The sequence below is a fragment of the Lepus europaeus genome, chromosome 18 (genome assembly GCF_033115175.1).
Source record: "Lepus europaeus isolate LE1 chromosome 18, mLepTim1.pri, whole genome shotgun sequence".
Classification (NCBI taxonomy): Eukaryota; Metazoa; Chordata; class Mammalia; order Lagomorpha; family Leporidae; genus Lepus; species Lepus europaeus.
The window spans coordinates 14,163,850-14,178,651 of NC_084844.1; the positions used below are offsets into that span (position 1 = coordinate 14,163,850).

At 42.2% G+C, this 14,802-nt stretch overlaps 1 protein-coding gene across 3 annotated transcripts in view; it reads left to right on the forward strand.

Annotated features, from left to right (window-relative positions):
• The window catches only part of SMURF2 (SMAD specific E3 ubiquitin protein ligase 2), a 137,833-nt gene that overhangs the window by 97,095 nt on the left and 25,936 nt on the right, over positions 1–14,802 (forward strand). For 2 of the 3 annotated variants that reach the window (XM_062215659.1, XM_062215661.1), the window contains 2 exons: positions 1,423–1,507; positions 10,198–10,356. In XM_062215659.1, the coding sequence (XP_062071643.1) occupies positions 1,423–1,507; positions 10,198–10,356 (244 nt within the window). The remainder of the gene's footprint in view (positions 1–1,422; positions 1,508–10,197; positions 10,357–14,802) is intronic. The other variant, XM_062215660.1, reaches the window with a different exon arrangement.

The following is a 14,802-nucleotide window of genomic DNA, read 5'->3' on the forward strand; positions in this document are numbered from 1 at the left end:
ATAGCTGTTATTTCAGTTCTCAGACTTATGAATAAAGTATCTCTTGCCACTTCTTTCTTTTCAGAATTTTCAGTTATTTTCATGTTATTTGAAAGGCAAACAGATGGATCTTCTTTCTGCTGGTTTACTCACCAAATGCCTATACTGGCCAGGGCTGGGCCAAGCCAAAGCCAGGAGCCCAGAACTCTATCCAGGTCTCCCATATGGGTGGCAGGGAGCCAAATACTTGAGCTATTCATCTGCTGCTTCCTAGGATGCACATAAGCGGGAACCTGGATCAGAAGTGGGAGAGTTAGGACTGAAATCAGGCATTCTGATATTGGATGCAGGCTTCCCATGTAGCTTCTTAACCCACATACCTCACTCCACCACTTCTTGTTAACTGAGATTATAAGGCAAACTATTTGGAGTGGGGGTGATTATGTACTTGCAATATTTGTGTGATTTGGATTTAAACAAGTTTTGTATAACTAAAATGGAATAAAGTAAATACCAAAGATAAAAGTTATAACAGTCATCTGTAACTGATTTTAAGTAATTTTATGTTTATAATTTTTTAATGTTTAAATTCATTGATTTTTAATACAGGTTTATAAATAAGCTTATATTAATAATATTTGCAATAGTTTTATTTTATATATTGAAATTTCTCACTAGATCTCAATTCAAGAAAAATGGTTCTGTTACTTTGAAAGACTAAAAACCCCACCTTTTACAGATTCTTTCTCTTCTTCCTGGCTTCCCTACTCACTTCTCAGGGGCTTTGAGTTCATTTAATCTTTGACTTTTTTTCTCCTCAGAGTATACACTTGCTCATTAGTCCTCTTGTTTCTAACTTGGTTGCTTTTTCATCTTTACCTATTTGTGACAATAGAATGTCTCTCCTGTATCCCATCTATTTTGCTTTTGTTTGAGCCTAAATGTAGTCTTGAGAATATACCTCTGTCAAGAAAAGAAGATGTAAGTTTTGGTATAAATTAGTCATGATAAAAAAGCATTATCAGCTTCCACATCTTGGGAAATTTCTGAAAGTACCCTACCACCCTCCCCAAAGTTGCCACCTTCCTCTAACCCTTTTGTTCCCCTCAGGCTCTGCATTAAAGACAAATAAGAGATCATTTCTTCTTTTGTTTGATCTTTTTGTAAATTGGTATTGTGACAGTCTTATTTTCAATTTGCTATTGCAACAGTCAGTGTTTAACTGTGTTATAAGTTTAATCAGCTTTTATATAGCTGGTTGTGACCTTTATCACCACTTACCAGATTATTTCCAGGGGACAGAACAAATTAATGGTAAAAATTTTTTTGTAATAAAATAGATAGGCAATTTGAAGATCTTCCTTGTATATCATTCTAGTGTATGCAACTTTAATCTGAACATTTTGAATATGTTTTTATTGTTAGTGTTTCTTTATTTTACAGAACAGAGGACAACGCAACAAGGTCAGGTGTATTTCTTACATACTCAGACTGGTGTGAGTACATGGCATGATCCAAGAGTGCCTAGGTGAGCACATATTTTAAGTAATCCGCATACCATTTTACCTAGAATTTCTTTGCTTTGTAAACCCATAACTTCTAAAAAGTTTATGCTGAAGTTTTCTAATAGTCATTTTGTTTATAATGCTATAAACAAATATGACATTTGTTTGTTTACTTTTATTAGTTTTTTAATTTGAGAGGCAGAAGGAGAGAGACAGAGAATGAGAATGAGAATGAACTCCCATCTGCTGGTTCACTCCTCAAGTGCCTAGGAAAGCTGGAGCTGAGGCTGAAGCTGGGAACAGAGAGCTGAGAACTCAATCTGGGTCTCCCATGAGAGTGGCACAGACCCAGTCGAGCCATCACTGCTGCCTCACAGCTTCTGTATTAGCAGGAAACTTGAGTCAGGAACCTGATGCATAGGGATTGAACCCAGGTGCTCCCCTGTATGTGAGTCAAGAAACTTAACTGTTAGGCCAAAGTCTGGTCCCTAGTCTGACATTTAGTAGAAAGTCCTACCTGCTTTTCTGCACTCTCATCACAGTTCCTTATCACTACTAATGTTTGGCCCCACATCTCTGCTTTCCCCTTAAAAAAAGGCAAAAAACATGAGTCTTTTAGAAGTTTAGAAATGGGGCTGGCGCCGCGGCTCAATAGGCTAATCCTCCACCTGCAGCGCCAGCTCACCGGGTTCTAGTCCCAGTCGGGGCGCTGGATTCTGTCCTGGCTGCCCCTCTTCCAGGCCAGCTCTCTGCTGTGGCCAGGGAGTGCAGTGGAGGATGGCCCAAGTGCTTGGGCCCTGCACCTGCATGGGAGACCAGGAGAAGCACCTGGCTCCTGGCTTCGGATCAGCGCGATGCGCCGGCCGCAGCGGCCATTGGAGGGTGAACCAACGGCAAAGGAAGACCTTTCTCTCTGTCTCTCTCTAACTGTCCACTCTGCCTGTCAAAAAAAAGAAAAAAGAAAAAGAAATTGACCTATGGGGAAACATAAAAAACATACTCCTTAAAAAAAAAAAAGAGAGAGAAAGAAGGGTAGGTATATGCCCCAATGATTAAGGCATCAGTTGGTTACCTGGTCCTCTCTATTTATAAATAAAACTATTGTAATGAAAGTATTTTGGGGCCTGCACTGTGGCATTAGAAGGTTAAGCCTCTGCCTGCAGCGCTAGCATCACTTACGGATGCCAGTTCAAGTCCTGGCTGCTCCACTTCCGCTCTGCTAATAGTGCCTGGGAAAGCAGTGGAAGGTGGCCCAAATACATGAGCCCCTGCACCCATATGAGAGACCTGGAAGAAGCTCCTGGCTCCTGGCTTTGGCCTGGCCCAGCCCTGGCTGTTGTGGCCTTTTGGGGAGTGAACCAGTGGGTAGAAGATTCATATTCTCTCTCTCTCTCTCTCTTTCTTGCCTTTCAAATAAATAAATACATATTTTAAAAAAAATATTTTACTTTGTTTTAGAGCTTGATTAGAATCCTTTGTTGGTGATAACCAATAGAATGTGCTACTATTAATTACTCTATCCCAAGGTTGCTGTTTGTGTCTTGACAGTATAAGCAGTTTTTAAAACAGTAATGGGACATAGCAGGTAAAACCACTATCTGTGATGCCAGCATCCCATATGAGCACCGGTTCATGTACTGGCTGTTCCACCTGTGATACAGACCCTTGCTAATGGCCTGGGAAAAGCAGCGGAAAATGGCCCAAGTATTTGGGCACCTTTCATCCATGTGGAAGACCTAGATGAAGTACTTGACCCCTAAGTTCAGCCTTGCACAGCATTGGCCATTGTGGCCATCTGTGGAACGAACCAGTAGATGGAAAAATCTCTTTCTCTCTTTCTGTAACTTTCAAATAAATAAATAAATTTTAAAAAGCAGCAATGGGGAGGAAATTTTACGTTTGTTTTATTAAGCTCACTGGAAAAAATTCAAGGGCCTATGTTGTAAAAATCAGTTTTGTTATATAAATCATGAAGAGACTATTTTGGATTATTTTTATCAAATTGAGGTAAAAAATAGGTTTTTTAAAAATTATTGGGCCAGTGCCGTAACTCACTTGGTTAATCCTCTGCCTGTGGTGCCGGCATCCTATATGGGCGCCAGGTTTTAGTCCCGGTTGCTCCTCTTCCAGTCCAGCTCTCTGCTGTGGCCTGGGAAGGCAGTGGAGGATGGCCCAAGTACTTGGGTCCCTGCACCCACATAGGAGACCTGGAGGAGGTTCAAGGCTCTTAGCTTCGGATCAGTGCAGCACTGGCTGTGGCAGCCATTTGGGGAGTGAACCAACGGAATGAAGACCTTTCTCTGTCTCTCTCTCTCTCTCTCACTGTCTGTAATTCTACCTGTCAAATAAATTTTTAAAAAAATTATTAAGCCGGCGCTGCGGCTCACTAGGCTAATCCTCCGCCTTGCAGCGCCAGCACACCGGGTTCTAGTCCCGGTCGGGGCACTGATCATGTCCCGGTTACCCCCTTCCAGGCCAGCTCTCTGCTGTGGCCAGGGAGTGCAGTGGAGGGTGGCCCAAGTCCTTGGGCCCTGCACCCCATGGGAGACCAGGATAAGCACCTGGCTCCTGCCATCGGATCAGCGTGCCTACTGCGGCGGCCATTGGAGGGTGAACCAACGGCAAAAGGAAGACCTTTCTTTCTGTCTCTCTCTCACTGTCCACTCTGCCTGTCAAAAAAATTAAAAAAAAATTATTAAAAATCAGTGGTGAGAAATTGTGCTTTTTTATTTTTTAACTAAATGAGTTAAAATAGTAAGGGAGTTGACTTTGCATTTCCTATTCAAAAAAAAAGTCGGGGGGCTAGCACTATGGCGCAGCGGGTTAACACCCTGGCCTGAAGTGCCAGCATCCCATATGGGTGCCAGTTCAAGACCCGGCTGCTCCACTTCCGATCCAGCTCTCTGCTATGGCCTGGGAAAGAAGTAGAAGATGGTCCAAGTCTTTGGGCCCCTGGACCTGTGTGGGAGACCCAGAGGAGGCTCCTGGCTCCTGGCTTCGGATCGGCACAGCTCTGGTCATTGCAGCCAATTGGGGAGTGAATCAGCAGATGGAAGACCTCTCTCTCTCTCTCTCTCTCTCTCTCTCTCTCTCTCTCTCTCTCTCTCTCTGCCTCTCTGCCTCTCTCTCTGCCTCTCTCTCTGCCTCTCTTTCTCTCTCTGTGTAACTCTGACTTTCAAATAAATAAATAAATAAATCTTTAAAAACGAAAAAAAAAAAGATGAAAAAATGTTGGTAAGCTGTGGGGCTGGCGCTGTGGCTTAGCGGGTGGCACCAGCATCCCATATGGGTGCTGGTTTGAGTCTGGGCTGCTCCACTTCTGATCCATCTCCCTGCTAATGCACATGGGAAAGCAGCAGAGGACGGCCCAAGTCCTTGGGCCCCTGCACCCATGTGGGAGACCCAGAAGAAGCTGCTGGCTCTTGGCTTTGGCCTGGCCTAGCCCCTGCCGTTGCAGATGTCTAAGGAGTGAACCAATGGATGGAAGATCTCTCTCTCTGTAATTCTGACTTTCAAATAAATAGAAAAATCTTTTTTTTTTAAATAGGTAAGCTAGGCATAAAAGTTGAAACTGAGATTTTAGCACCATTGTTGGTAATATGCTTTTATTCTTAAGGAAACATGTCAGCTTTGTTAATAAGTAGAGTTTCTAAAAGGGTTTAAGAATATTTCGTTTTGGCCGGCGCCGCGGCTCACTAGGCTAATCCTCCGCCTTGCGGCGCCGGCACACCGGGTTCTAGTCCCGGTCGGGGCACCGATCCTGTCCCGGTTGCCCCTCTTCCAGGCCAGCTCTCTGCTGTGGCCAGGGAGTGCAGTGGAGGATGACCCAAGTCCTTGGGCCCTGCACCCCATGGGAGACCAGGAGAAGCACCTGGCTCCTGCCATCGGATCAGCGCGGTGCGCTGGCCGCAGCGCACCTTCCGCGGCGGCCATTGGAGGGTGAACCAACGGCAAAAGGAAGACCTTTCTCTCTGTCTCTCTCTCACTGTCCACTCTGCCTGTCAAAAAAAAAAAAAAAAAAAAGAATATTTCGTTTTGAGTATTGGCACCTACTTTGAATACTCACTTTATGAAATAATGCTATTCTGGAATAGTTTTCTTAGTTTCTATTCTCCAAATTATCTTAAAGATTTATATCATTTGTTTGGTTTTAGAAGCTCCTTTAGCAAATGAGCCTTTTGTATATGGAGGCTCTTTTATCGAGGCAGACTATAATTATTTAGATTCTGTTAAAATATCAAAAAACTTATAAAATTGTGTAAATTAGACAATTTGAAAATAAATAAACTTTAGAGACCAATATTATGGTAAAGCAGGTTAGGCTGCCTATGATGCTGGCATCCCACATGAGTACCTCGTGAGTCCTGGCTGCTCCACTTCAGATCAAGCTCCCAGCTAATATGCCTGGGAAAGTAGCTGAAGCCCAGGTGCTTGGACCCTTGCCACCCACATGGGAGACCTGGATGGAGTTCCAGGCTCCTGGCTTTGGCCTGGCCCAGCCCCAGCCATTGCAGCTATTTGGGGAGTGAACCAGTAGATGGAAGATTCTCTCTCTTCCTCTCACTCTCTCTATCTCATCACTCTCACTCACTATCTCTGTCTCTTCCTCTCTAACTATGCTTTTCAAATAAATCTTGTAAAAAATAAAAATAAACTTTAAAGATATTCAGTATAATTAGATTTATCTAAAGAGTCCCATTTTATCATGTTTTGTGTTTCTCTTTGAAACAATGATTATTGGGGTCAGTGCTGTGGCACAGGGGTTAAGCTGCCATCTGTAGTGCCAGTATCCCATATGGATACCAGTTTGAGTCTTGGCTGCTTCACTTCCGATTCACCTCCCTGCTGATGTACCTCGGAAAGCAGTGGAAGATAGCCCAAGTGCTTGGGCCCCTGCACCTGCATGGGAGACCCAGATGAAGCTCTTGGCTTCAGCCTGTCCCAACCTGGCTGTTGTAGCCATCTGGGGAGTGAACCAGCAAATGGAAAATCAATCTCTCTCTTTCTCTGTTAATTCTGACTTTCAAATAAATAGATAAATCATAAAAAAAAAAACTGGTTATTGCCTTATCACTCATTATGTTACATACTGACTAGCATGGAAATACAGATCTGTATTACTTTTTATGGCTGCATAACATTCAATTTTTCTTTAATCAGTTTTCAGTTGGACATAAAATTTGTTTCTACGACTGTGCGTTTTTTTTTTTTTTTTTTAAGATTATTTATTTGAAAGGCAGAGTTAGAGAGAGATCTTCCATCCATTGATTCACTTCCCAGATGGCTGCAACAGCCGGGTCTGAGCCAGGCTGAAGCCAGGAGCTTCTTCTGTGTCTCCCATGTGAGTGGCAGGGGCCCAGGCATTTGAGCCATCCTGCACTGCCTTCTCGGGCACACTAGCAGGGAGCTCGATTGAAATTGGAGAAGTAGGGACACAAACTGGCACCCATATAGGATGCCAGTGTTGCAGATGACGACTTTAACCCACTGCACCACAGTGCCGACCCTCGCCATCATACTTTTTAAAAAATTTGTATTTTTATTTTCACTTTATTTGGAAAGCAGAAATGGAAAGAGATCTTCCATCTGCTGGTTCACTACCCCAAATGTGTGCAACCGCTGAGGCTGGGTCAGGCCAAAGCCAGGAGCCTGGCATTCAGAATCTCCCGCAAGGGTGTTAGGCACCCAAGTACTTGAGTCATCACTGCTGCCTTGCTGGGTGCACATTAGTGGGAAACTGGAATCTGAGTTGGAGCAGGGAATTAAAAGCACTGCAGTATGGGATGTAGGTATCCCACATGATGTCTTCAGCATTGTGCCAAATGCCTGCCCTTGCTTTTTTGCTTTTTTTTTTTTTTTGGACAGGCAGAGTGGATAGAGAGAGAGAGACAGAGAGAAAGGTCTTCCTTTTTGCCGTTGGTTCACCCTCCAATGGCCGCTGTGGCCAGCGCATCTCGCTGATCCGAAGCCAGGAGCCAGGTGCTTCTCCTGGTCTCCCATGCAGGTGCAGGGCCCAAGCACTTGGGCCATCCTCCACTGCCTTCCCGGGCCATAGCAGAGAGCTGGCCTGGAAGAGGGGCAACCGGGATAGAATCCGGCGCCCCAACCGGAACTAGAACCTGGTGTGCTGGTGCCGCAAGGCGGAGGATTAGCCTGTTAAGCCACGGCGCCGGCCTTTTTTTTTTTTTTTTTTTTACAGCTTTACCATGTATGACTTGATTTCTGAAATTCGAAATACAATGATATTGAATCAAATTCTGTATTATATCATTAGATTATTTGGTGTTAGTAATTATTTTTTCATTTTTAAAGATTCCATTCAGAATTTGCTCATTCTTAATCTCATTGTTTGCTCATCTCTCTTATTGTACCTTGTTTTGTTTTTTTTTTTTCTTTTTTAACATATATTATAACTGTTTTCTTTTTGGTCCCTGACAGTACTTAAGGATTTATTGTTTTACTGACTAGGATTGTGACATTGCTTTTTGAAATTTGTGGTGATCTGTGTTTGTGAGTTTATTGTTTGATCTTAATTAGTTGGAGTTCTGTGGGAATTTAGGATGCCAACACTGTAAGCAGAGGTTTAACCTTCTATGCCACAGCACCAGCCCTTGTCTTAAAGATGTATTTATTTGAAAAGCAGAGTTATGGGGGCAGGGGTGTAAAAGAGAAATATCTTCCATCTGCTCGTTTACTCCCTCAAATGACTGCAAAGGCTGGGTCTGGGCCAGGTGGAAGGGAGAAGCCTGGAACTCCATCTGGATCGCCCATGTGGGTACAGGTGCCCCAGCACTTGGGCCATCTTCTGCTACTTTCCCATACCCATTGACAGGGAGCTGGATCAAAAGTAGAGCATCTGGCCCTCAAACCCGTGCTCATATAGGATGCCAGCTGATGCTGGCATTGCAGGCAGTGGCTTAACCTGCCGTGCCACAGTGCTGGCCCCTGTTTGTGTTTGTTTTTAATTTGAAGAAGAGTCTTAGAACTTTCCTTAACCTCTTTTTTTTTTTTTTTGACAGAGTGGATAGAGAGAGAGAGAGAGACAGAGAGAAAGGTCTTCCTTTTTGCCGTTGGTTCACCCTCCAATGGCCGCTGCAGCCGGCGCATCGCGCTGATCCGAAGCCAGGAGCCAGGTGCTTCTCCTGGTCTATGCGGGTGCAGGGCCCAAGGACTTGGGCTATCCCCCACTGCCTTCCCGGGCCATAGCAGAGAGCTGGCCTGGAAGAAGGGTAACCGGGATAGAATCCGGCGCCCTAACCGGGACTAGAACCCGGTGTGCCGGCACCGCAGTGCAGAGGATTAGCCTGTTAAGCCACGGCGCCGGCCACCTTAACCTCTTTTGCAACTGTGTTTTGAATGGTGTATTTTTTCCAAGCTTTAGCTGTTTTGTAACAAGGTCTCTTGGAGCACCCATAAGCAGAAGCCCAAATCATTGCTTCAGCAAATCTGGGAGACCCACATATGCCTAACACTGTCACTGTGAGCAAGAAGAGCTTGATTCTTTGGGGAAAAATCTTCTTCTGGTTTAATTTTTTAAATATTAGTGAAATTTATCATTATGTCATTTTTTTCATTTAATTTTATTTTAAGAGTAAAAAGACCACAAAAAGTTTTATTGTCTAGATGTTTAGGTTTGCTTGGTTACTTTCACAGTATCATTTCCTGAGTGTTTACAGATGGCTCCAGTAGCCCAATTTGTCATTTGTGGCTGGAAATGACCTGATCAGATTGTGCATCCTTATGCATCGCCTCATCAGCTCACTTCTCCTGGCAGATAGATGGACTGCAGATTTTACTCTGGGGGGTTTTGTTGGAACTCTGTAGAGGATAAAAATTTGTAGTCCTGTTACCAGTTTGTTATAAAGGAATAATTTTGAACAATTAAATGGAAGCAATACCTGGAGAAAGAGTAAGAGGGCAAAGGGTGAGGAGCTTCCATGCCACTCTGGTACACCACCCCTCAATACCACCATGTCTTGGAAGCTCTTTAACTCATTCCTTTAAGGTCCTATAAATAGTTTTCTATATATAGTAGTATTTTAAGTATATATAATAACAATAGTCTTTGGTCCATTAAAAGTCTTGTAGGTTTTTTTTTTAAATTGCTGTAGTGGATGTTAGAACATTCTTCTTTAGTTGTTTTAAACAGTTTCCTCATTAAATTCACAGATTTCAAATTCAGAATGGAGCAGTTATCCTCTAAAAAATATGCTGAGATTATTTTCAGGATCATAATTTGTATAAACATTTCCAGTTTTGCTTTGTTGGAGAGCTTAAATTAATCATGGAATAGACATTTATTTACACAGATTTTATGGTGCAGTAAAGAAATAATTGAAGGGAAATTTTAGAAAACAATTATATTACTGACCCTTGTAAAACAATATTTTCTGTCAAAACAAGTACTGTAGTACAGTTTATGTTGGCAACTGTTGTGATTGTTTTTATATTAATTTAAATCTGTATCACATTAAAAGTCCAAGAACTTGTTGAAAACGTAGGCTGTGCGATAAGTTTTCTGAGCCATTTGTGGATTGGGCATTGAATATAAGTTTGTTAAACCTTTGGGAATTAAAGATTCCAGCTGAATATCTCAAGTTTCTGAAACAATACATTTTCTCAGACTTCATGGAGTTGTCCTGTATCATTTACACTTGCTTGGCTCAGCAGGCCCATCAGTGAGGTATTTTTTATTTTATATTTGTTTTTGCAGGGATCTTAGCAACATCAATTGTGAAGAGCTTGGGCCTTTGCCTCCTGGATGGGAGATCCGTAATACAGCTACAGGCAGAGTTTATTTCGTTGACCATAACAACAGAACAACACAATTTACAGATCCTCGGCTTTCTGCTAACTTGCATTTAGTTTTAAAGTAAGTTTTTGAAACAGTACACATTAACAATGTGAATCTGAACAAGAGGAAACTGATAGGCGTTTTTTATAATGTGAAAGAACATGTACTCTCTTCACTTAGAATTTACTTTTGTTGAGCAAAATTCTATGTGGGTGTAACCAGTTTTACTTTGACATAATGTTTTAGTCCTACTGTACTTAAGTAAGTTCCGATCCTGAACTCTTAGAAAAAGGGTATGTATCATCATTGCTTCTGCAAGAGGGCCTTTTACAGAGGCAATAGATGGAAAACACAAGGGTGAGCGGGCAAATTCTGTGTTTCCATTGACAGTGCTATTAATAATAATGATAATACTTCCAGGAGCACTCCCTATATGCTGAGTGTTGTTTTTTGTATTTTACACATATTAGTAATTTCATCCTCAGAAAAACTCTGAGGTGGTTACTGCCATTTTTGCAGATGAAGAAACTGAAGCAAAGAGGTTAAATGACTTTACATTGGGCAGTAAGTAGCCAGGTCTTTTATTATTATTATTTATTTATTTGAGAGGCAGAGTTAGAGTGAGAGAGAGAGATCTTCCATCCGCTGGTTTACTTCCCAAATGGCCACAACTGCTGGAGCTGGGCCTCTCCAAAGCCAGGAGCCAGGAGCTTCTTCCAGATCTCCCACAGGTGCAAGGGCCCAAGAACTTGGGCCATCTTCCACTGCTTTCCCAGACACAGTAGCAGGGAGTTGGATCCGAAGTGGAGCAGCTGGTACTTGAACCAGTACCCATATGGGATGCCGGTTCCACAGGTAGAGCCTTAACCTACTTTACCAGGGCGCTGGCTCCAGTAGCCAAGTCTTGATTTAAGCCCAGAGACTCTGGCTTCAGTTTGCTTTAACCATTGTAGTGAGCATTGTTTGTATGTTATTTTCATCCTCCTCTTTTTTCTGTGGCTGGCTAGTTTCTTCTAACTTACTATCATTACTTACTGTCATTAAGGAAGCTGAAGAAGGAAAAGAGAGAAGGAAACTTTGTCACCAACCAAAGTAGCAAAATGTCCTTTTTTTTTTTTTTTTTTAAAGGGGCAGGACCCCCTGGAAGGTCATCAGGAGCTGGGCAGGACTTTTATTTATTTATTTATTTATTTATTTATTTTATTTATTTTTTTTGACAGGCAGAGTGGATAGTGAGAGAGAGAGAGACAGAAAGGTCTTTCTTTTTGCCGTTGGTTCACCCTCCAATGGCCGCTGCGGCCGGCGCATCTTGCTGATCCGAAGCCAGGAGCCAGGTGCTTCTCCTGGTCTCCCACGCAGGTGCAGGGCCCAACCACTTGGGCCATCCTCCACTGCCCTCCCGGGCCACAGCAGAGAGCTGGCCTGGAAGAGGGGCAACCAGGACAGAATCCGGCGCCCCAACCGGGACTAGAACCCGGTGTGCCGGCGCCGCAAGGCAGACGATTAGCCTGTTAAGCCACGGCGCCGGCCAAAATGTCCTTTTTTTAAAGTTTTATTTATTTGAAAGGTTAGAACAACACAGAGAAAGAGACATACAGAGAGACTTTCCGTCCACTGGTTTACTCCTCATTTGCCCACAACAGCTGGGGCTGGGCCAGGCCAAGACAAGAGGCCTGCTCTTCTACATGAGTGGTGGGGACCCGAGTACTTGAGCCATACCCGCTGCTTCCCAGGGTGTGTGTTAGTAGGAAGCTGGATCAGAAGTGGAGCTAGGATTTGAACCCAGGCTGATTCTTTGCTACTGTACTGCAAAGCTTACCCCACAGTGTCATTTTCAACCAGTCTCGCAAAAACACTTTGACAATGGTATAGAAATAAAAATCTCAGGCATTCTGGAGAGTGAGATCTTTGTGACCCCTAAATAGTTCACTTTATCTTCTCTGAAATATAATATTACCTGCTGTCTGCCTTCCTCCATTCATTTGTTTTGAAGTTCTTAATGTTATATATATATTAAAATGTTTAAAAGCAAAAACAAATTAATAAAATTTAGAATGATCTTTGAAAATATCATTATTTCATAAATCTTTTTGGAGTTATCTTAAATAAGTGGAAATTTTAATTAAGTACTAGCTACTAATTATTTAGGGTAACAGAAAACATTTAAAATGCATGTCTTTAGTTCCCTTCTTTGTACAGTTATCCTGGCAGTCTCATTTTGTCAGTTAATCATTCTGAAACCTTGCATACAAATGAAGTTCACAGGTTTTTGAAAACCTTCAAAAGGGTAAGTCCATGAAGAAATGCAGAACGCATGAACTGTTTCTGTGCATTAGTATCTACAGCTTAAACAGCGAAGTAAGGGTAGTCTACAGTCGACCCTTTGAGTAACGCTGCTCTGGGGAGCTTGTGTGCTAGTCTAATTGCCGTGTCATCGAATATTTTTATCTTTGACATTATTATATGAGAGCAGCTTTTCTAACATGTGGTACCAACTTAGTCTTTTACTGCCAGTATTTGAGTCCCTGATGCTCTAGAACTTTACCAGTACTGGCGGTTGCCGGTCCTTAAATTTTTTTGCCAGTCTTGATAATGTTTGTTGGTTCCTCTCTGTGTTTAGGTTAACTAATTACTAATAAGGATGAGCACCTTTCTATAGATTTATTGACCATTTGGATTTCCTATTTTTTATGAAGATCATCTTCACATCTGTTGACCATTGTCTGTTGAGCTTGAACAACTTTTTGTTGATCTAGTGACCACTTGTATCAACTGTTATGTGCATTGTTTATATTCTTTGTGCATTTTTCTAATAAAAAAAAAAAACTTATGAGAGGCACAGAGAGAAAGAGAGTAAATCCCTATATACTGGTTCATTTCAAATGCCCACAAGAGCCAGGTTGAAGTCAGGAACTCAATCCAGGTCTCCGACATGGGTGGAAGACCTAACCACTTAGCCATCACTGCTGCTCCCAGGTCTGTATTAGCATGAGACTGGAATCAGGAGCAGAGTCGGGATTCAAACCCAGGCACTGCAGTGTGGCATGATGGTTTCCCAAGTGCGTCTTAACTGTTAGGCTAAATGCCTACCTCTAATGTATTTTTTATATTTTAAAATTTGAACTACAGATGAATGCTTTTAATACATTTATAGTTCATAAGAAAATTTTAATCCATCTAGATTTTTGTGTATATACTTTTTAAGTGGAATAAAGGAGCAACTAATTGGAATTTGGTGAGATGATATGGAATAAATGGGATGTTGAAACTCTGCAGAGAGCTTTTGTTTTATTTTTGTAATTGTTACCATTCTCCTCCCCCCATTAGAATTTGAATTACTTGGGCCAGTGCTGCAACTCACTTGGCTAATCCTCCTGCCTGCAGCGCCCGCACCCCGGGTTCTAGTCCCAGTTGGGGCGCCAGATTCTGTCCTGGTTGCTCCTCTTCCAGTCCAGCTCTCTGCTGTGGCCCGGGAGGGCAGTGGAGGATGGCCCAAGTGCTTGGGTCCTGTACCCGCATGGGAGACCAGGAGGAAGCACCTGGCTCCTGGCTTCGTATTGGCACAGCGTGCCTGAAGTAGCAGCCATTTGGGGGGTGAACCAACGGAAAAGAAAGACCTTTCTCTCTCTCTAACTCTGCCTGTCTTAAAAAAAAAAAAAAAAAAAAAATTGAATTACTTAAGAATAGGACCCATAACCCATTTATTTTTGCTTCTTCAGTATATAGCATACCCAAGTACTTGGCAAATGTGTAGTGATAATGGAAGAGACAAAATGGCTCTTTGAGAGACCCAGAAAAACCCTAAGAAGTGATGGTTCTTTATTCATCTCCTACCCTTAGGATTATCTCTTTAGGTCATAGAAGTTTGCCTTGATGTTGGCCATTGGAACATTTCAGTAAACAGTTCCAGCTCTGTTGTCTTTTGACTGAATATTAAACGATGGAATAAAAATTAATGTTCTGAAGGAGAGAAGTTAGGTGGGATGATTAGAAACGTTGTCTTTTCAGTTTGTTGGAAGTAACTTGAAGAAAGCTTGATTAGTTTTATTATGATTACTGGTTTTCCAGTTCTGTTATTCTGTATTAACATGAGCAACATTTGCCTTTTTTTCTATGGATATTTATAGTGGAGAGCTTTCATTTGAAAATTCTATATTAAATTATTATTTTGTACCTCTTTTCAATATATTTAACTTGGAAGTTACTGTGCTGTGAAAAGCTAAGGAATTGGTTATCTTTTTTTTTAAGGACAGGATTTCAGAGCTTCAGTTGCCAGTGTCATCAGGAGAGTCTTTAACCTAATAACTTCTTTGGGGTTTATATTCATGTTATATTTTAAAAAAAATCCATAAAAATTTTTGTAGCATTAAAGTTTCTATCACAGATTGACGTAAAAGTGACCAAGAAGTTAGTTAGTCCCAAGAATAAGCTGGATTGGAAGTAGAGCCAGCACTGCAGACAGCAGCTTTACCTGCCATGCCACAGTGCTGGCCTCAGGATACCAATTTTCGATCCATATCAGAG